The 23,157-nt window shown below is 41.0% G+C and overlaps 1 protein-coding gene across 20 annotated transcripts in view; it reads right to left on the bottom strand.

The window, feature by feature from the left end:
* Positions 1-23,157, bottom strand: part of DYNC1I1 (dynein cytoplasmic 1 intermediate chain 1) — a 379,244-nt gene that overhangs the window by 63,895 nt on the left and 292,192 nt on the right. For all 20 annotated transcript variants that reach the window (XM_055589767.1, XM_055589774.1, XM_055589771.1 and 17 more), the window contains 3 exons: positions 18,973-19,086; positions 16,358-16,491; positions 11,712-11,856 (listed from right to left, as the gene is read on the bottom strand). In XM_055589767.1, coding sequence (XP_055445742.1) covers positions 11,712-11,856; positions 16,358-16,491; positions 18,973-19,086 — 393 coding nt within the window. The remainder of the gene's footprint in view (positions 1-11,711; positions 11,857-16,357; positions 16,492-18,972; positions 19,087-23,157) is intronic.

Genomic DNA, 23,157 nt, shown 5'->3' with positions numbered 1-23,157 from the left:
TGAGACTAGGAGCTCCCAGAGCATTTGCCCCTGAAGGCCAGCAGGCCTCGAGTACTGGGGCAAACAGAGACTGCACTCTTGAAGGGCACACACAAGATTCCATGTGCACCAGAGAACCTGGACAAACCAGTGACTCCACAGAAGCCTGGGCCAGACCTACTGATGGGTCTTGGAGGATTTACTGGTGAGGCAGAAGTCAGTTGTGGGTCACTGAGGAAAGGACACTGGTGGCAGAGGATCCAGGGAACATTCATCTGTGTGAGCTCTCCCAGAGGTCACCATTTTGGCGCTGAGAACTGGCCCCGCTCAACAGCCCACAGGTCCCAGTGCTGGCATGCCGCAGGCCAAACACCAACAGAGTGAGAACACAGTACCACCCATGAGCAGACAGGCCACCCAAAGCCATCTGCGCCAGCAGCCACCCACAAACACACTCTTTGTCATGGTCCTACCCACAGAGGGATAAGACTCAGCTCCACCTACTCCTGAGCAGGCACCAGCTCCTCCCACTAGGAAGCCTGCACAGGCCCTTTTAAACCAAGCTTACCCACAAGGGAGGTGGGAAACATCAGAAGCACGAAGAACTACAACCCTAAAGCCTGAGAAACAGAGACCACAAATACAGAAAGTTAGGCAAAATGAGACAGCAGAGAAATATGCTGCAGACGAAGGAAGAAAATAAAGAACAATTAAGTGAAGTGGAGATATGCAATTTCCTGAAAAAGAATTCAGAGTAATGATAGTAAAGATGATCTAAGATATTGGAAACAGATTGGAGACACAGACCAAGAGGATATAAGAAATGTTCAATAAAGAGCCAAAGAATTGATGCCTTCAAACTGTGGTGCTGGAGAAGACTCTTGAGAGCCCCTTGGACTGCAAGGAGATCAAATCAGTGAATCCTAAAGGAAGTCAACCCTGAATATTCATGGGAAGGACTGATGCTGAAGCTTAAGCTCCAATACTTTGCCACCTGATGCAAAGAGCCAACTCACTGGAAAAGAGCCTGATGCTGGGAAAGATAGAGGGCAAAAAGAGAAAGGGGTGGCAGGTGTTGAGATGCTTACATAGCATAACCTACTCAATGGACACGAGTTTCAACAAACTCCAGAAGATAGTGAAGGATGGGGAAGCCTGGTGTGCTGCAGTCCATGGGGTCGCAAAGAACTGGACATGATATAGTGACTGAACAACAACAACAGAAGCTTTAAAGAACAAACAGAGGAGAACAATACAATAACAGAAATGAAAAATACACTATAAGGTTTAATGGCAGAATAAATGAGGCGGAACGAATAAAATAAGTGACCTGGAAAACACACTGAGTTAATCACTGCTACAGAACAGAATAAAGAAAAAAGAACTAAAAGAAATGAGAACATCTAAGAGACCTCTGAGGCAACATTAAATGTACCGATATTTGCATTATAGGGGACCCAAAAGGAAAAGAGAGAAAGGATCTGAGAAAATATTTGAAGAGATAATAGCTGAAAACTTTCCTAACACAAAAAAGGAAATAGGCACCCAAATTCAGACACTGCAGAGAGGCCCATGCAGCACAAACCCGAGAAGGAACATGCTGAGAAAAATAGTATTCAAACTGACAAAAATTAAAGACAAGGAAAAAAAAATTAAAAGCAACAAATAACATACAAAGGAACTCCCACAAGATTATCAGCTGATTTATCAGCAGAAACTCTGCAGGCCAGAAGGGAGGGACGTGACATATTACAAGTGATAAAAAGGGAAGAACATACAACCAAGAATACTCTACCTAACGAGGCTCTCATTCAGATCTGATGGAGAGATCAACAGCCTTACAGACAAGCAGAAGGTAAGAGAATCTAGCACCACTGGACCAGCTTTGTAACAACTGCGAAAAGAACTTCTCTAGGAGGAAAAGAAAAAGCCACAACTAGAAAGAAGAAAATTACTAACAGAAAAGTTCACTGGTTAGGGTAAATATATATAATAAAAGTAGGAAATCATTCACACACAAATATACAAAACCAGCAATCATGAGAAGAGGAGAATACAAATGTGGGATATTTGAAATGCATTTGAAATTAAGAGACCAGTAACATAAAACAACCTTAGATACATACAGATTGCTATATCAAAACCTTATGGTAACCACAAGTCAAAAATGTATAATAGATATATACATAGAAAGTAAAAAAGCAATCCAAACACAGTACTCAAGATACTCATCAAATCGGAAAAGAGAACAAAAGAGGAAAGAAAGAAAAAAGACCTACAAAAACAAACCCAAAACATTTAAGAAAATGCAAATAGGATCATATATATCAATACTTACTTTAAATGAAAATGAATGAAATGCTCCAATCAAAAGACACAGACTTGCTGAATAGATACAAAAACAAAACCAGTATATATGCTGTCTACAAGAGACTCACTTCAGACCTAGGAACACATACAGACTGAAACTGAGGGTATGGAAAAAGATACTCCATGCAAATGGAAACCAAATATCGTAACAGACAATATAGACTTCAAAACAAAGACTATTACAACAGACAAGGAAGGACACTACATGGTGACCAAGGGATCAATCCAATAAGACATAACAATTGTAAATATTTAGGCACCCAACACAGAAGCACCTCAGTACATAAGACAAGCACCAAAAGACACTAAAGGGATAATTGACAGTAACACAGTAATAGTGGGGGACTTGAACACCCCACTTACAACAATGGACAGATCGTCCAGACAGAAAATTAATAAGGAAACATAAGCCTTAAATGAAACATCAGACCAGCGGGACTTTACTGCTATTGATAGAGCATTCCATCCAAAAGCAGCAGAATACACATTCTTCTCAAGTGCATGTGAAACATTCTCTGGGATAGATCACATGCCGGGCCACAAAGCAAGCCTTGATAAACGTAAGAAAACTGAAAACATATCAAACATCTTTTCTGATGGGAATGATATGACATTAGGAATCAACTATAAGAAAAAAAAAGTTGTAAAAGCCACAAACACACGGAGGCTAAGCAATATACTACTAAACAACCAATGGGTCACTGAAGCAATCAATGAGGAAGTCCCAAATAAACAGCCAAAACTTACACCTAAAGCAACTAGAAAAGGAATAAGTAAAGCATAAAGCTACCATAAGGAAAGAGATCAAAGACCAGAACAGAAATAAATGAAACAAAGGAAACAATAGAAAAAAACTCAGTGAAACTAAAAGTTGGTTCTCTGAAAAGATAAACAAAATTGATAGGTCTTTAGCTAGACTCATCAAGAAAAAAGAGGGCTCAAATTAATACCACTAGAAATGAAAAAGGAGAACTTACAACTGACATCACAAAAATGCAAATGATCATCAAAGACTACTACAAGCAACTCTATGCCAGTAAAACGGACAACCTAGAAAAAGAAGACAAATTCTTAGAAAGATACAATCTACAAATACTGAACCAGGAAGACACAGAAAATATTAACAGAACAATCACAAGCATTGGACATCAAACTATTATTTAAAAACTCCCATCAAACACAAGTCCAGGACCAAATGGCTTCATAGGAAAATTCTATCAAACACTGAGAGAAGTGTGTGCACGCATGCTCAGTCATGTCCGACTCTTTGTGACTCCATGGGCTAAAGTCCACCAGGCTCCTCTGTCTATAGGATTCTTCCAGCAACAATACTGGAGGGGGTTATCATTTTCTCCTCCAAGGGATCTTCCTTCCCCAAGGATCAAACCTGTGTCTCAATGCAGTGTATCCTGCACTGCATGCAGATTTTTTACCACTGAGCCACTGGGGAGACCCACAGTTAGAGAGGAAGTAACATCTATAGTTCTGAAACTATTCCAAAAAAATTGCAGAGGAAGGAATGCTCCCAGACTAAGTCTATGAAATATCACCCTGACACCAAAACCAGACAAAAATATCATAAAAAAAGAAAACCGCAGGCCAATATCACTGATGGACTTAGACGCAAAAATCCTCAACACAATACTAGCAAACATAATTCCTACATTAAAAGGCTCATATACCTTGATCAAGTGGGATTTATCTAGGGATGCAAGAATTTTTCAATATCTACAAATCAGTGTGATGCATCACACTAACAAACTGAAGAATAAAAACCATATGATCATCTCAATAGATGCAGAAAAAAACTTTTGACAAAATTCAGTATCCACTTATGATAAAAAAAAAAAAACTCTCTAAAAGGTGAACATAGAAGGAACCTACGTCAACATAATAAAAGCCATATATGACAAACCCACAGCTAACACCACACTCGATGAGGAAATGCTGAAAGCATTTACTCTAGGACTAGGAACAAGACAAGAATGTCCACTCTTGCCACTTTTATTCAACATAGGTTTGGAAGCACTAATCACAGCAATCAGAGGAGAACAAGTAATAAAAAGAATTCAAGTTGAAAAAAGTAGTAGTAAAACTGTCACTGTTTGCAGATGACATGACCCTACATACAGTTCAGGATGGGGGACACGCGCACCTGTGCTGATTCATGTCCATGCATGGCAAAAACCACCACAATACTGTGAAGTAATTAGCCTCCAATTAAATAAATTAAGTTAAAAAAAGAAAATCCTAAAGATGCTACCAGAGAACTGCTAAAGCTCATCAATGAACTTGGTAAAGTTGCAGGATACAAAATTAATACACGGAAATCTCATGTATTTCTACACACTAACAATGAAAGATCACTAGGAGAAATTAAGGCAACAATCCCAGTTACCACTGCACCAAAAAGGATAAAATACCTAGGAACAAATCTACATAAGGAGCAAAAGACCTGTACTTTGAAAACTATAAGACATTGATGAAAGAAATCAAAGATGATACAAACAGAGGTAAAGATATACCATGTTCTTGAATTAGAATGATCAATATTGTCAAAATGAATATACTATTGAAGGCAATTTATAGGTTCAATGCAATTCCTATTAAATTACCAATGGTATTTTTCATAGAACTAGACAAAAAATTTTAAAATTTGTATGGAAACACATAAGATCCTGAATAGCCAAAGTAAACCCAAGAAAGAAAAATGGAGCTGGAGGAATCAGGCTCCCTGACTTCATCAGATCAGATTAGATCAGTCGCTCAGTCGTGTCCATCTCTTTGCGACCCCATGAATCATAGCACACCAGGCCTCCCTGTCCATCACCAACTCCCGGAGTTTACTCAGGCTCATGTCCATCGAGTCGGTGATGCCATCCAGCCATTTCATCCTCTGTCATCCCCTTCTCCTCTTGCCCCCAATCCCTCCCAGCATCAGAGTCTTTTCCAATGAGTCAACTCTTCGCATGAGGTGGCCAAAGTCCTGGAGTTTCAGCTTTAGCATCATTCCTTCCAAAGAAATCCCAGGGCCGATCTCCTTCAGAATGGACTGGTTGGATCTCCTTGCAGTCCAAGGGACTCTCAAGAGTCTTCTCCAACACCACAGTTCAAAAGCATCAATTCTTCAGTGCTCAGCTTTCTTCACAGTCCAACTCTCACATCCATACATGACCATAGGAAAAACCATAGCCTTGACTAGACGAACCTTTGTTGGCAAAGTAATGTCTCTGTTTTTGAATATGTTATCTAGGTTGGTCATGACTTTCCTTCCAAGGAGTAAGCGTCTTTTAATTTCATGGCTGCAGTCACCATCTACAGTGATTTTGGGGCCCAGAAAAATAAAGTCTGACACTGTTTCCACTGTTTCCCCATCTATTTCCCATGAGGTGGTGGGACCGGATGCCATGATCTTTGTTTTCTGAATGTTGAGCTTTAAGCCAACTTCTTCACTCTCCTCTTTCACTTTCATCAAGAGGCTTTTGAGTTCCTTTTCACTTTCTGCCATAAGGGTGGTGTCATCTGCATATCTGAGGTTATTGATATTTCTCCCGGCAATCTTGATTCCAGCTTGTGTTTCTTCCAGTCCAGCGTTTTTCATGATGTACTTTGCATATAAGTTAAATAAACAGGGTGACAATATACAGCCTTGACGAACTCCTTTTCCTATTTGGAACCAGTCTGTTGTTCCATGTCCAGTTCTAACTGTTGCTTCCTGACCTGCATACAAATTTCTCAAGAGGCAGATCAGGTAGTCTGGTATTCCCATCTCTTGAAGAATTTTCCACAGTTTATTGTGATCCACACAGTCAAAGGCTTTGGCATAGTCAATAAAGCAGAAGTAGATGCTTTTCTGGAACTCTCTTGCTTTTTCCATGATCCAGCAGATGCTGGCAATTTGATCTCTGGTTCCTCTGCCTTTTCTAAAACCAGCTTGAACATCTGGAAGTTCACGGTTCACATATTGCTGAAGCCTGGCTTGGAGAATTTTGAGCATTCCTTTACTAGCATGTGAGATGAGTACAATTGTGCGGTAGTTTGAGTATTCTTTGGCATTGCCTTTCTTTGGGATTGGAATGAAAACTGACCTTTTCCAGTCCTGTGGCCACTGCTGAGTTTTCCAAATGTGCTGGCATATTGAGTGCAGCACTTTCACACCATCATCTTTCAGGATTTGGAATAGCTCAACTGGAATTCCATCACCTCCACTAGCTTTGTTCATAGTGATGCTTTCTAAGGCCCACTTGACTTCATATTCCAGGATGTCTGGCTCTAGGTCAGTGATCACACCATCGTGATTATCTGGGTTGTGAAGATCTTTTTTGTACAGTTCCTCTGTGTATTCTTGCCATCTCTTCTTTATATCTTCTGCTTCTGTTAGGTCCATACCATTTCTGTCCTTTATCAAGCCCATCTTTGCATGAAATGTTCCCTTGGTATTTCTGATTTTCTTGAAGAGATCTCTAGTCTTTCCCATTCTATTGTTTTCCTCTATTTCTTTGCATTGATTGCTGAAGAAGGCTTTCTTATCTCTTCTTGCTATTCTTTGGAACTGTGCATTCAGATGCTTATATCTTTCCTTTGCTCCTTTGCTTTTCACTTCTCTTCTTTTCACAGCTATTTGTAAGGCCTCCCCAGACAGCCATTTTGCTTTTTTGCATTTCTTTTCCATGGGGATGGTCTTGATCCCTGTCTCCTGTACAATGTCATGAACCTCATTCCATAGTTCATCAGGCACTCTATCTATCAGATCTATGCCCTTAAATCTATTTCTCATTTTCACTGTATAATCATAAGGGATTTGATTTAGGTCATACCTGAATGGTCTAGTGGTTTTCCCTACTTTCTTCAATTTAAGTCTGAATTTGGCAATAAGGAGTTCATGGTCTGAGCCACAGTCAGCTCCTGGTCTTCTTTTTGCTGACTGTATAGAGCTTCTACTATACTACAAAGCCACAGTCATCAAAACAGTATGAAATTGGTACAAAAACAGAAATATAGATCAATGGAACAAGACAGAAAGCCTAGGGATAAACCCATGCACCTATGGGTACCTTATCTTTGACAAAGGAGGCAAGAATATACAATGGAGAAAAGGTAGTTTCTTCAATAAGTGTTGCTGAATAAAGTTGACTACATGTCCACTACATGTAAAAGAATGAAATTAGAACATCCTTTAATACCATACACAAAATAAGCTCCCCTCAGAGGAAAACATAGGCAGAACACTGACATAAATCACAGCAATATCTTTTTGCATCCACCTCCAAGAGTAATGAAAATAAAACCAAAAATAAACTAGTGGGACCAAATTAAACTTAAAAGCTTTTGCACCACAAAGGAAACTATAAACAAAATCAAAAGGCAATCCACAGAATGGAAGAAAATATTTGCAAATGATGCAACCAACAAGGGATTAATCCTCCAAATACATAAACAGCTCATGCAGCTCAGTATAAAAACAAACAACCCAATCAAGAAAAGGGCTGAAGGTATAGAGAGACATGTCTCCCAAGAAGATAAACAGATGTCCTGAAAGCATATGAAAAGATGCTCAACATTGTTAACAGTTAGAGAAATGCAAATCAAAACTACAATGACATACTGCCTCATGCTAGTCAGAATGGCTATCATCAAGAAGTCTACACACAATAAATGCTGGAGAGGGTTTGGAGAAAAGGGAACTCTCCTCTACTATTGGTGGGATGTAAATTGGTACAATCATTATAAAACACAGTATAGGGGTTTCTTAAACAGCTAAAAGCAGAGTTACCATATGATCCAGCAATCCTACTTGGGCATATATTGAAACAAAACCATAATTAGAAAAGATACATACACCCCATGTTTATAAACAGCACTGTTTATAATAGGCAAGACATGGAAGCAACCTAAACATCCATCAACAGAGGAATGGATAAAGAAGATGTGGCACATATATACAACAGAATATTACTCAGCAATAAAAAAGAGTGAAATAATGCCATTTGCAGCAACATGGATGGACTTAGATATTGTTGTACTGAGTGAAGTAAGTCAGACACAGAAAGACAAATATCACATGTCACTAATATGTGGAATCTAAAAAAGGAGGGGGGTAAAATGAATTTTTTACAAAGCAGAAGTAGAGTCACAGATGTAGAACACAAACTTACAGTTATCAGGGCATAAGTAGGGGAGGGATAAATTGGGAGATTGGGATTTGCATATATATATGTCACATTATATCTATATTACATATATATGTAATGTTACATATGTAATACAGATATAAATACATTACTACTATAACTACTATATATAAATTAGATAATAATAAGAATCTACTGTTCAGCACAGGGAACTATACTCAATACTCTGCAATGATCTATATGGGAAAATAATCTAAAAAAATGTATGGCTATATGGGTATGAACTACTGATTTACTTTGCTGTACATCTGAAACTAACACAACACTGTAAATCAACTATACTCCAAAAAAAAGGTTTTTTTTAAGATATATTTACCCTAAGGTTCACCGCAGTACTATTTACAATAGCCGAAGCATAGAAGCGACGTTAACGACCACAGACAGAAGAGTGGATAAAGAGGATGTGGTTCATAATATACAATGGAATATTACTCAGTCACGACAAAGAATAATACCATTTGCAGCACACCTAAAGATTATTATACTAAGTGAAGTAATCAGACAGAAATACAAGCATCATATGATATCACTCGTATGTGAAATCTAAAACAATGATGCAAATGGACCTATTTACAATACAGAAACAGACTCACAGACTTCAAAACCCAACTCATGGTTACCAAAGGGGAACAGTGGGGGGAGGGATACACCAGGAGATTGGGACTGACATGCACACACACTACTGCATAGCCCAGCGAGCTCCACTCAGGATCCTATAATAAACTATATGGGAAAACAACCTGAAAAGGAACTGAACCACTTTGCTGGACTCCTAAAATTAACACAACATTGCAAATCAACTATAATACAAAACAAAAATTAAATGTTAAAAACATATAAGTAAATAGTAAATGATGACAACAAACTGTTTACAAGTTTCTCCACCTTGCTTTTCTCATTTAAGAAATATATCCTACAGATCGCTTCATAAGGGTACGAGAACATCTTCATTTCTTTCTACATCTGAATTTCTACATCTGTGATTTGTTCAGTGTCCTACTGATGGACTTTTGGGTTTTTGTCCCAGTGTTCTGAGATTCAAAGTAGTCTTTCTCTATCAAGAAATCTCTCTGTGTAAGTCTTTTTCTTATTTATTGCTAGTATATCTTTGGCATTAGAATCCTACAAGTGGGAACTGCTCTATCAATGAGCAAATATGTATTCATTATTTTTAGATATTGCCAAATTCCCCTCCCTAGTGTTGTACTATTTGCATGTCCAATGACATTGTAGGAGAATGGTTGTTTTCTTTCAGTCTCACCACAGAGAATGCTATCTTCTGGATTTATGTCAATCCCATGGACGAAGGAGCCTGGTAGGCTGCAGTCCATGGGGTCTTGGAGAGTCAGACACGACTGAGCAACTTCCCTTTCACTTTTCACTTTCATGCATTGGAGAAGGAAATGGCAACCCACTCCAGTGTTCTTGCCTGGAGAATCCCAGGGACGGGGGAGCCCGGTGGGCTGCCGTCTATGGGGTCACACAGAGTCGGACACGACTGAAGTGACTTAGCAGCATAGTTGAAAAAAGGTTTCTCAACTTGGTTTTAGTGTGAATTTTTAAGTGTGGTTGTTTTTCACGCAATTAAGAGCCAACTCTGTCCTCTTGATATGTTCTCTTTTCATTAACATCCTGGAAGCCCCATTTGCAAACAATTTTATTTTTTCCCATTTCTTGGGTTGTTAATTTTTAATCTCCTTTTCTACTTCCATAACTCCTATTTATTTCCTAAATATTTTCTTTCTCTGCATTGTGTTTCAGTATTTCTTTTAAGATCCACTCCTTGGACTTAATAATCATTGTTATTCTTGTTGCAATTAAGTCTGTACCTGCAGCCCCAAATTCTCCCTCTTCTTCTGTCCCAATTCTCAAACTGCGTAGTGAAGGCTACTGTGCCTCCAAGGTACCATTAAACCCAACCTGCATGTTGCCCCTTACCATCATGCCCTTCTTCGGGCATTGCTCAGCACAATGAATGCCACCCCAGATCTCCAGCTGCCCCAGTCTTAAACCTGGGCTCTTTTCTGCTGACTCTCTCTTTCTCACCTTCCTTGAATCAAATCAATTGCCAAATTCTGTGACTTTTTCCTCATAAATGATTCTTGAACCCATCTATTTTTCTCCATTTCAAATTCCCGATCTAAGCCACTGTCATTTCTTCCCTGGACTCTTGCACATTTCTTGTAGGTGGGTGGCCTTTCCTAGTTCTTCTTGCTCCCAAACATGATCAGAATTACCTTTAAAAGTACAAATCAGAGGACTACCCTGGTGGCACAGTGGATAAGAATCTGCCTGCCAATCAGCTGATACTGGTTCGTTCCCTCATCCAGGAAGATCCTACATGCCCTGGAGCACGTGAGCCCATGAGCCACACTACTGAGCCTGTGCCCTAGGGCCCATGCGCCACACTACTGAGCCTGCGCCCTAGGGCCTATGAGCCACACTACTGAGCCTGCGCCCTAGGGCCCATGCGCCACAACTACTGAAGCCCACGTGTCTAGACTGTGCTCTGCAACGAGAGAAGACACCGAAATGAGAAGCCCATGTACCGCAATGAAGAGTAGCCCCCACTCACAGCAATTAGAGAAAGCCCATGCAAAGCAAGAAAGACCAATGCAGTCATAAATAAATAAATATTTTTTAAAAGTACAAATAAGACAGTGCCATTTACTCATTTAAAAACCATCAAAACTCAAAAAGATCCCAAAACCCGAACCTCCAAAACCAAGAAACCCGTCTCAAGTCCTGTATTTCCATAGATACAGATGTAGATAACCACTGCAAAGCTCTGGATACTCAAAACTGAAGTGATAACAGGGGGTACACCTCTGGGGAAAAGGTTAGGATCAAAGTCAATGAAGGGGATGCCATGGGAAGGTTTAGTGTTGGTGAAGAAGGACTTGTTTTATCATTATTTGCATTGTCTGAATTTTTACAATGAGAGTATTCTCCAGTAACATATATTACTTATATATGTTAAACTAAATTAAATGGACTGAGAAAGTGAGCCTTAACTAGCTCGCACGCAGGTCAGGTTCACCAGAAAGTTGTATGAATTCCCAATGTCAGGTCTCCCAGAAGAGACTTCAGACTCCCCACAATTCCTTGCAGGGGACAATGCTGTCCTCTTGCCTAGGTGTGGCCTGGGAGAGTAAATCAAGGTGTGCTCACCTTTGTAGTCCACAGTTTGACGGTCCAGTCAAATGACGATGTGACAAACAGGTGTGAGAAGTCGATTGGGCCCACTGCCATGTGGCAGTTAATTCCTGTCACCGGCCCTTGGTGGCCTTCGAAGACTTCCCCTATGCCGGCTTTGCTGCGTGAAGACCACACAAGACAAGAGTTTCAGTGACCTTCACAAATCGGTGACTGCTTTTAAGGAAAAAAAAAAAAGGTTTGTCTCTGCATGATCACTTCTCCATTATTTAACACAGGCATAAACCACCAGATATGAAACTCACTGTCACAGTTATGTTGAGAGAAATAAATGCTATCCTGCTCTCAGTGATTTAAAACAACACGGAGCAATAACATCTTTTTAATCTTCAGAATTAAACACTGACTTTTATCACTTAATCCTTTTTCAGGAGTATTTCAAAGCCCATCACTGCTGATGACGCTGTTGATACTTTGATGGAACACACACACAGTCAACCATCCACATCCCCTGATACCTGTGATACGGAGGGGCAGCTATGCCGTGCCATTTTTAGATGGGACTTGAACATCCTTAGATTTTGGTACTTGCAAGGGCTCCTGGAACCAATTCCCCATGGATTCAGACACCAGGGGACAACTATATACTCAGCTCCCAGAGCTTTCATAGTTATAATAAGATGATTCTATTCTTGTGATGACATTTGGCACAACTTCCATTTTAACTCCTTTTAGAGAAGACTTAAGACCTGGGTTCGATCCCTGGGTCGGGAAGATCCCCTGGAAAAAGAAATGGCAACTCACTCCAGTACTCTTGCTTGGAAAATTCCATGGACGGAGGAGCCTGGTAGGCTACAGCCCACGGGGTCACAAAGAGTCGGACATGACTGAGCAACTTCACTTTCACTTTGGCTATAAAACTTTACATATCCTTGAGTACATGTATTTATCCTTTCAAGAAACTGCTTTTTCTTTAAAGTTTATTATTATTATTATTCTTATTTTTGATGTGGGCCATTTTTAAAGTGTTTATTGAATTGGTTACAACATTGCTTCTGTTTTTTTCTGTTTTGGTTTTTTGGTCACCAGGCATTTGAGAACCTAGCTCCCCCACCGGGGATCAAACCCACATCCCTTGCATTGGAAGACAAAGCCTTAACCACTGGACCTCCAGGGATGTCCCTCAAGAAAGTTTCTTAAATTAGGTTGATACTCCTGAAAATGTAAAACTTTGTGGAAACCATTGTTGTCACAAAAATCATAGGCAAAATAACTTAAATGTAATACAGAGGAACTTATGTTTTCACTGAAAGGAGGAGAGTAATTTACAAATCCACTAAGTGTAAACTCCGTAAGGGCTGGTGCCTTGTTTTTCTTGTTGCATAGTGTAGTAAGTGTTCAATAAACACTTGTTGAACAAAACAAAGGAAGAGACAAACTGCTGCCTTTCTCCCCAAGAGAAGCACATTTAAGAAATGGTGATACACAGTTTGAAAGTTATCCACAGATATATGTCATTTCTTTAACTAAGCTGGGATTGTTTCCATCATCCATTTTTATACAACAGCCTGCATGCAATAACACCCAATTAGAAAATAAATCAAAATGCTGTATTTTGGTTATACAAAATAAGTATACACAAGGTTATAAATATGACAAATACAGAGGGGTTGTGGCTTCTAAATATTACATCACAAAGAGTGAAAATGAATTAAGTGATCAAAGCATGTGAGCTTCTGGGGCACCAGTTAATGTCAGTGTGTTGAGCAAAATTTGAAATCACTAGCCAAATGCTGTAGTGTAACAAGCACTCAAAAATTACGCCTGGTAAAACTGCCAACAGCAGTTCTACATGTGATCATTGACATTCGTTCTAGAGAACTCGAGGAACTGATCTTTGAAGTGGCCCCAGGTGAGGTTCCGCTTGCCCGTAACAGCATCCTGAAAGGGTTTATAGGGTGCAAAATGAGGACCTTATTTGATTTATGGAAGTGGATTTGCACCTTTTCCATGTTAGGTGAAAAATAGAAATTTCACACCTCTCCTCTGTAGCCCTATATGACCCACTTAAGATTACTATGAAGCCAAATGCCTGTAACTTTATAACTTTACTAAGATCTGTGTTTTATATTTCAGATGGATGGACCAATATAAAAAGCAAAATCAAGCTTGTTGTAAAATGACGTGGTTTGTACCTTGCGTGCATGCTAAGTCGCTTCAGTCGTGTCTGATTCTTTGAGACCCTATGGACTATAGCCCGCCAGGCTCCCCTGTCCATGGGATTCTCCAGGCAAGACTACTAGAGAAGGCTGCCATTCCCTTCTCCAGGGGATCTTCCCAACCCAGGGATCGAACCTACATCTCTTTTGTCATTGGCAGGCAGGTTCTTTACCACTAGTGCCACCTGGAAAGCCCCTTAGGTCCCCTTCTTTTGAACAGTGCATCTTCGGATTGTGCTCGAAAAGGAAAAGAGCCACAGAGCAAAAACATTCATCATGAAAATGGTTACTCACATTAGAGAATTTTCAAAAAAAAAAAAAATCTGAAAAGTTATCAATGAACATGTTCTGGAGCCCTCACAGATAACTAAGGCCCTGGGTTAAGGGAACTGAACCTGTGTCCTGTCGGTTCTAATAAATACGTAGATAAACCTGTGAACCTTTGTTTGGTCCACTGTGCATTCTGTGCTCCTCTCCTTCCATTCACAACATTCCACCTGTCGTGCAGATGTTTCTGTGTTTACCTTTCCCACCATCATCAGTTTCTTGAAGACAGGAACAGGCTTAAATGATGTCTGCGTGCCCAGTAACGTCTAGCAATGCCTTTTGCTGAGTAGTTGTACAGTGAACATTTCCAAGAATGAACAACTTTATCAGATCTTTTTCTGCTTTTGGAAAACTTTGATGCATAGTTATAAGGAAGGTACTAATGAAGGAGGAGAGGGCTTCCTTGGTGGCTCAGACTAGGTAAAGAGTCTACCTGCAATATAGGATACCTGGGTTCTATCTCTGGGTCGGGAAGATCCCCTGGAGGAGGACATGGTTATCCACTCCAGTATTCTTACCTGGAGAATTCCACGGACAGAGGAGCATGGCAGGCTACAGTCCATGGGGGCACAAAGAGTCAGACACGACTGAGAGAACAACACTATGAAGTAAGACTGCTGGGCATGGAATTATAACATCTTCTAGTCATATAACATCTTCCTAGTCATCTTTTATTCACGTGAGGAGGGAAAATACTGGTTTCTGTGGGCAGCAAAGTAGGAACTTCATAATTTGTATTGTGTGAATGGGAGAGTCATACACCTGGGCCATGGATGCCTGGTTCTTCAATGAATCACAAACACATTAGAGTAAGGACTTGGAACAATTCCTGGTTCCTCATGCAATCCAAATAGCCTGTGTTGAGTGCAAGAGATGCAAAATCAATTGAATTAGAACTTCTAAAGTGAAAGGGAAATAACGCACCAAGGTGAACACAGTGAAACTTTCAAAATATGAGTCCATTCGTTAAATCTTGTGTGTAATTTTATAATCTAGCTAAATTACCGGATTCCACTTCTTTCCTGAGATTTTCCTAGGAGCATTTGCCAGTCTCTCAATCAAGATAGAGTTTGTATCACCTATCTTCATTCTGAATCTTCATTCCACCTCGTGTATCTCATACTATTTTGGCTTCTGATTGGGAGGAAGGGCCCCTAAGGCACCTCTCTATATTATGCAGTTATTTTCATTCTTTTTTCCTTATATAGATTTTTAACTCCTCACTTACTATGTTCCCAGCACCAAGCAGGAAATCAATAATGAGATGGAAATAGTTCAGGGGGAAAAAAAAAGGGCAGATGGCTGAACAGTAAAAAATGTGATGAATGCTAATACAGAAGTGATATAAAAATAGGTAAAAAAAAAAAAAAAAAAAAAAGCCCATCTGACAGCTTGTACTCCTATCCCATTGATTCTACTTTAATTTTCTCCAAGTACTCATCTTCTCAAATCACATATTTGCTTATTAGTTTACTGTCAGTCACCCTCAGAATATAAACTCCAGGTCTGTTTTGTTCCTTACCGCATTCCTTATAAAGTGATGGTGCCTGACGTATGGTAGGTTCTCAGGCAATCTCCCTTAAATGAACGAATGAGTAAAGAGGATGAAAATGCTATGGAAACATAAAGGAGGAAATGATTTCCTTCACCCAAGGAAGTCAGGAGAGGCTCATGGAAAGACCTTGGTGCTGGCTCTTGAAGGATAAGGGCGGGGGAGATTAATCAGGCCAAGAAGAGAGAAATACCAGATGCAGCAGGAGAAACTGGATGTACAAACTCACTCACAGATACGTACTGGGATCAGCAATGTGGGGATGGGTGCGTGGGGGAGCCTGAAGGCTGAAGCTGGGGAAGGACAGGCCAGGGCAGTCAAGAATCTTCTCTGATATGCTAAAAAGTTTGGGCTTTTTTCCTCCAGGCAATGTGAACCATCAAAGGCTTACAAATGGCTAATGACCAGAGCAGACGGATGCTATAAAACAGTGAAGACATGAGACTGTGATTTGCATTTCTGCAGAAATGCCTTTCTCATAATGCAAGGTGTTACAATCCAGCAAGCGATAACAGACTTTCGGAAATGAAGAACACGTCATGGGTAAGAAAACAGAAACTCACCTTCCATGACGACAGGCCGTGTAGACTGTACCCTCCTCGCTGCCAACCACGAAGTTATTGACGTCTCCCGTGGGGAAAGCCATTCCAGTAACGGCCACAGGCTTGGACTTATTGTACACCAGCTCCATGCTCTCCTACCAAAACACGGCGTGGTTACATTTCCTCTGTCAACTCCTTGCCATGCCAAAGATAGCACGGAAAAATCACTCGACTAAATCGTCTGCTTGCTTTTCACACAGCGTTACAAAAGACCCCGGCTGTGCCAGAAACCACGCTTTACTGCCCCTGACATTCAAGCTTCTGTGTATCTCTGGTTTCAACGGCTGGATTTCATCAGCGTGTGCTGTTGCTTCTGAAGTCAGGCAGAGATGACAGGTGAGAATTTTGAAACTAATGGTGCAGAAACTAAAGATAATACTGTAATGGTTACACTTGTCAGCCCCAGGCTTTAATAAAACACACAATACCCTTGTATTTACAAACATTTCCAAAATCAATTGTTCATGAGAATACGCATGTATTAATATCAGATGTACGGAGCACATTTGTCAAAGCAGGAGTGTGTGTCCTCCGTGGGCTAAAACCAGAGAGTTGTCACTCAGGTCATAAGAACCAGATTTCAATAGGGACTCGAATTCATGAAGGGCAGACATTGGGTGTGTAGGCTGTTAAGTCTGCAAAAAAACAATGTTTAAGTTGGTCTTTAAAATAGTAATGAGGGTCTTTATTTTATCTATAATGATTTTCAGAATCGGGAATTCCAGTGTATTGTAAAAGACATTCTGCTGAATTGAGTTTAAGGACAGTGCAGAGTAGTTAGGTGGAACTAACATTCTTGAATATTTCTGGTTATTTAGATCCAAAAGCCTGCTTGGTACACCTAAAGTAATTAAAAAAAAAAAAATTCTGAGGGACCATGTCATTATATTTGGAAGTTTAGTCTCTTTTATGCAAACAAATAAACCGAGGCATCGCAGCCATGGGGTCTACAAATCGGAAGCACATGCTAGCAGTCTGGAACACGCAGACCACGTGGTCACTTGACAGGCTCGCAGTCTGCGAGACCCAGACGCGGGGAGTGCCTGAGTGAGCGGATGCTGTGACGGTAGTAACACAGACCGTGCCATTGCCAAAAGTAGCAGAGGGAGGGCACAGCCTCGTGGGCACCCACTTGGGACAGAGAGGGAGCAGGGCAAATGTCTTCTGCTCCCCCGTCTGCCTGCCATCCACAGCCATACCACCGAAATGCTTCCACCTCTGGCCAGAGACAGGCGTCTGCGGGCCCCCTAAAACTAATGAAAATGACCCCGCAGCTCCCCCTGCGAGGGGCTGTAACCTAAGCGCGCGCGCACACACACACACACACACACACATTTAATCATCAAAATGGGCAATTAAAAATTCCTAATTAGAGGGTTTACTCGTATCTGTTTGTAATCTCCAGGGCTTTTCAAAGAAAACAACATATTGCTGAGAAATTTAAGACAAAGCTGTAAAATACCCACACACAACTCCCCAAACTTGTATAAATGTTAAAGATCAGCAAAAGCAGAGGAACTTAAACGGTAAGGAACTTATGAGCTCTTCCCCCGACACTAAAATGATAAAAAGAACTTCGGTTTACTATTCTCTATATCTCTATTTTGTGGTGACTTTTGGGAGGTTCTTCTTGGTTTCCACATTTCCTTACGTCTCCTGAAATTTCCAGTATCTTCTAAACTTCTGATGGAGACATTCTAGCATTGTTAGTTCAGGAAAGGGGAAAGGAAGATTAAAATTGAGAATTATCTCCTAGTTATCTTATACAACTTTCTTGACGTTTCCGCACATTGTCAACGGCTACAACAGGAAACTCTGCTCTGTTTTTACCTGGTGGACAGCGAAGTACTTAATTCCCCTACAAAGAAAAGTGGAAAGACGCGGCTATTTGTGTGTTTGCGTGTATGTGTGTTGTCTTCTGTGTGTGTGTACACACGTATGTTCTGAAAGTTGTGTTTAGTTGTCTCCCCCCATGGTCTCTTCCACTTCTGCTCCTTCGTTTGGCTCCCATTACTGTCATCAGGAGCAGTTTGGAGACCTTGAAACTTTTCATTTTCAGCTTCTCGCTTGTTGAGCAAGGAATGGCAGGAGCCATCCTAACAAACATTCCAGAGAAGAAAACAGATGGCTAGACAAATTCTTCAAACACACGAGGCGGTTGTCTAGGCTACAGAAGTGAGCAAGGGCTTGGATTTCTGTTTTGCTGGGATACCTTTTTCTCCAAGGCAAGCACCCATCGGGGATTGCTCTGCATTTGTTTAACAATGCTGTAGGGTAAAGCAGGATTCCTACCGCAGCCAACTTCCATAATTACTATGCTTTGAAATGGATTATTTCATTTTCACTTGAAACTGACCTAAGGATTAACGTATTACAGTAATTACATGATGTGCGGTAAAGGAAATGGGTTTTGGCTTCCAGAGAAGGCTGCCGAAAACAGGCCCCACTCTTTCAAGTGTACCCACTGATTTGAGCTCCTATAGGATGTGAGGGTTTGGCTTTTAGGAACTCCATTCCATTAGGCAGGTATCTCTTTTAACCAGGAGGCTCTTCTGTGTAGGGGAAAACAAACCCACCTGCGGAGTGGAGAGCATGTCCAGGCTCCAAGAACACATTTTGCCATCGGTGGAGACGGTGATGAGGTTATGAGCGTTTTGGGTCCCAACAACATTTACACAGTACACGGGATGCTGCAGAAACATAAACGTGGAGGATCAGATGCTGGTCCAAGAGGAAATGCTTACATCTGAGTGTCAGACACATTACTCTGAAACAAGGATTAAAGAGTGACATAATCCTACAATAATGGAAGCCTCAGGTCACTGGCCACTTCTGATTGGAACCCGATTTCTTTTTCAAAGCTCTGGCAGCACCACGGAGTAGTGGAAATACTCAGAAAGCTTCACCTTGCTCGGTCAGAGGCAGTGGAAGGGAACTGAAGCAAGCGGGAGCCAATGAGGACTGGTGGGACGAAAGAACACAGGTGAATGTGTGTGACTTAAATAAGGCTCCAGCATGGAGTTTGGCTTTTAAGCTCACCAAGAGGGATGGAAACGGACAGTCCTCAGAAGGGAAGAATGATTGACTTTTGGAAGGAGTGTTACTAAATCTCAAGTTTAGTGCATCACAGCCACAGCGCCAAACATTTGTTAACATTCTTTATAAAAAGTGGTTAATATTCATCAAAATATCTGGTTAAATTCATCAAAAAGAGGCTGATGCCTCTTTCGATTTGAAGGAGAGATACTGGTGGTGGAAATTATTGGCACAAGGAACCTAGTGAGATAAAATTAGGTTCTTTTTTTGCTACAACATCTAGGTTAGGATAATGATAGTTTGTTGTTTTTTTTTTTTCCAAAATATTGCTAGGGTAGGATGGAGGCTTACGTTTGGCCAGGGCCTTGAGAAAGGTCACTTAAACATCCCAGGAATCATAAGCAAGATGCTCTAACCTTTTGTCATAACTCAAGAAGGTTATTGCACTCGGTAGAGCCCTAAATGGTAAGCTCAAATCATTTGCAGCTGCATATTAAATACTAAATGGAAGGTTAGCATAAGCAGAACCTAGCAGTAATTTGGGTTAGATTTCAGGCAGCTTAGCCTTCAGTGGCCAAACCACAACTTAGCTGATGCTTCTCTGTGCAAACAGCTGAGTCTTTCTCTTGATGAGTTACTGTCCATAAGACCTAGCCAAAAAAACGATGAAACAATCTCTAATATTGGAAAGTTGATATCATATAAAGGATGGTTCCCCAACTATTATTATCATATAAGCTCCTGGTCAGAAGGAACTGTAATAACCATCAAGGGCAGCTATTCATCTTCCTCTCCCAAGACGTGGTCCAAACTCGGCTGAAACACCTTTCTTAGCCAATTTTAGCACTAATTCTTGGGCGATCCTGCCTTCTACCAATGGGATTAAAGAAAGCTCAAGGAGGTATCTTTAGTGAAGCACCTTCTGACGTCATATTCATCAAGTCCAAAATAATAAGGGATTGTTCTTGTATTATCCCCTTCCCCCCACCCCAGTCTTGTCTTTCTCAGACTAATCATCACCAGTTCCTTCAACTGGTCTGAGTATCTGGTTTTCAATACCTTCCCCATCCTGGTCACTCTCTCCCGCCAGTGAAGTTCTGAGAGTGAAACACAGCTGTCTACCTATACTCTGACTCACAGGATATAGAAATATGGGAGCACTGAACTGTCACTCCTCATGTGATCAAAGAAATATGCCTGCATAAATGTCTACTAAGATTTACACTTGCTTTTTCGGAAACTGCATCACCGCATTTACCCATGCTGGATAGAGAGTCAGCCAAGTCCCTATGTGTTTTTCACACCGTCTTCCTACATAAACCTTCGAATGAATCGGCCTCAGTGGGTCTGAACAGTGGAAAGCACAGCAGAGATGTGAAGTGAAATGTTCTCCTGATCAGGTCTCTGACTATCGAGAGGACTGATTGGTTGTGGACAATGCTTCCTCCCAAGTCTCTGGTATATGAAACTCAAGGGTGAGTCATGTGGCATCCTGAGCTCTACGTGCAAACAGATGAAAGAATGGATGAGACAGATTCTCACTTGAAAATGGCAGACGGTAATAGTGAGAATGAGAAAGCGAGCTCCAAACATCGTTACAAGCCCCCGATCCACCTAGTGTTTTTCAGGAAGAGTCCAGCGGGGGTTTCTTTTAACTATGGAGCATCAGCACAAATCACCAGAAACCCTAAGGGGTCAGGACCCCTCAGGGTGGGTGTAGTATGAAAAGAAAGCTTCCAGAAGGAGGTATAGAGCAAATGCGCCGAGAAGGAATGTGTGTGGGAACCCCTCCCTGGCTTTAATCACTACTACTGGCCTGTGCTTTCAAGAGTAATAAAGCTCAGCTTAAAAGAAAAGAGAGAGATGCAAAAAAACCAGAACAGAAGCAGGCACATGGGCATGCCTACTTATACACAGACAGACAGACACACACACACACACACACACACGCATCACTGTACTCAGTGGAAAGAAAAAAGCACCAGCGCAGTTCATTTTTCCAGTACAGGGGCCAGATTGTTTTTATTTATTTTAGGAATAAACTTGCTGTGTGGCAGAAGGCTTTTGCTTTAATTAGGATTTCCTGTTGTCCCAAATGCATATGTGTGGTGGGTGTGAAAGGAAATTAGTTCGTAATCTGTGGTGGGTCTCTTTTTCCTTAACCACTTTTGATCCTGGTACCAATCTGCCAGGCATTAGTGGAGGTTGAAAGACAGTCACAAAATTAACCGAGCCCTTTGAGCCATGGATTCAGCAGAACACAGCAAAAGAGAAAAGAGTTGTTCTTTTCTAACAGAAGTAACTGCGTGATAACAGAGATAGTGTCAGTGTTTGATAATAGCATTTTTGTTGTGATGATCACATCGTTAAGTTGCTTGAAAAAGACAGATGAATACTTTGCAAGAGCCCTGCATTTGGATTCTCCCCAAAAGCTTCATGCTGAATGTTCTAATAGTTGGATTTATGACTTCTTGAAATTTCAGAAGGTCTGCTCACACACACACCAGATAGGCACACAGAGCCAAGACGTGGCTTCATGCTTCTTGAGCAAACACCTGCATCAGGCCTGTCTCCTCCTGCGTCACAATTTTCTGTTATTAGTTTGAACAAGTGGGGTAGGCAAGAGCAATTTTCTAAGATTCCCGAGAACTAGTTTCACCTGCGTGTGTCTTAGGTCCGAGTCAATCAGAATTAAGGCTGACTCGGTATTTGTCATTTCCCATCATCGATCTTGCGAGAGAGGGAGAATGTTCCTCTTCGTGGTCTCAGCTAAAGCAACTGGCAGTCCTTTTTCAAAGCTAGATGGTTTTAAGGCCAGCAGATGAAACAAATGAGGCAACCACATTAAGGAAATTGAAACAACAGTAGAGCTGTATCCGTGGGCATAATTTGGACATTTTGGAGAAAGGACATCAGTTCCCCTGAATGTCATGGTAGAAGAGATTGATGGAGACATGCCTGTCTTCTCATTCCTCCTGACAATTGCTAAACACACCTGTCATTCTCTTAAAGGAAATGACAAGAGTAGTTGTCTTACGAACACTACACTGAACCTCTTCTGCTAAATTATGGGTAATGGTTTTGAGATGTTGACTTTTAACCCTATGGATTATATTGTCACTGTAGACGTTACTGTTGAGACTTATACCATGCATTCCAGAATTTAAAGCCATAGCACTCCCTGAATCACAAATGGAAACAGCCTGTTGGCCAAAGCCCATATGCCATCTCTAAAGAGAAAATGCTTGCTCTTCATGGTCTGTTTGAAAATATGGAGAGAGTAGGATGGAAACATATACACTACCAGTGAAACACAGATCGTGGGAATCTGCTGTATGACTCGGGGAGCTCGAACCAGGACTCTGTGACAACCTAGAGGGGTGGGATGGGGTGGGAGGAGGGAGGGAGGTTCAAGAGGCAGGGAACAGATGTATACCTGTGGCCGATGCATGCTGATGTACGGCAGAAACCAACACCACACTGTGAAGCAGTTTTCCTTCAGTTAAAAGTAAATAACTTTTTAAAAAAAGAAAATAAGGGTTTCCACGTTGTAATATACACGTGAAGAGTTTCTTTGGAAAAACAGTTCCACAGAGGCCTCTTCCTTTCTCTGTCCTTTTTTAGTTTTAAGCTATCCTCCCTGGTTGCTTTGGGGACCCCAAAAGAGATCCTTTCTGTGTGTTAAAAAAGTGAAAGTTAGTCGCTCAGTCGTGTCCGACTCTTGG

This window comes from Bubalus kerabau, chromosome 8 (genome assembly GCF_029407905.1).
Source record: "Bubalus kerabau isolate K-KA32 ecotype Philippines breed swamp buffalo chromosome 8, PCC_UOA_SB_1v2, whole genome shotgun sequence".
NCBI classification, from domain to species: Eukaryota; Metazoa; Chordata; class Mammalia; order Artiodactyla; family Bovidae; genus Bubalus; species Bubalus kerabau.
This window is presented reverse-complemented; position numbering and strand designations above follow the sequence as displayed.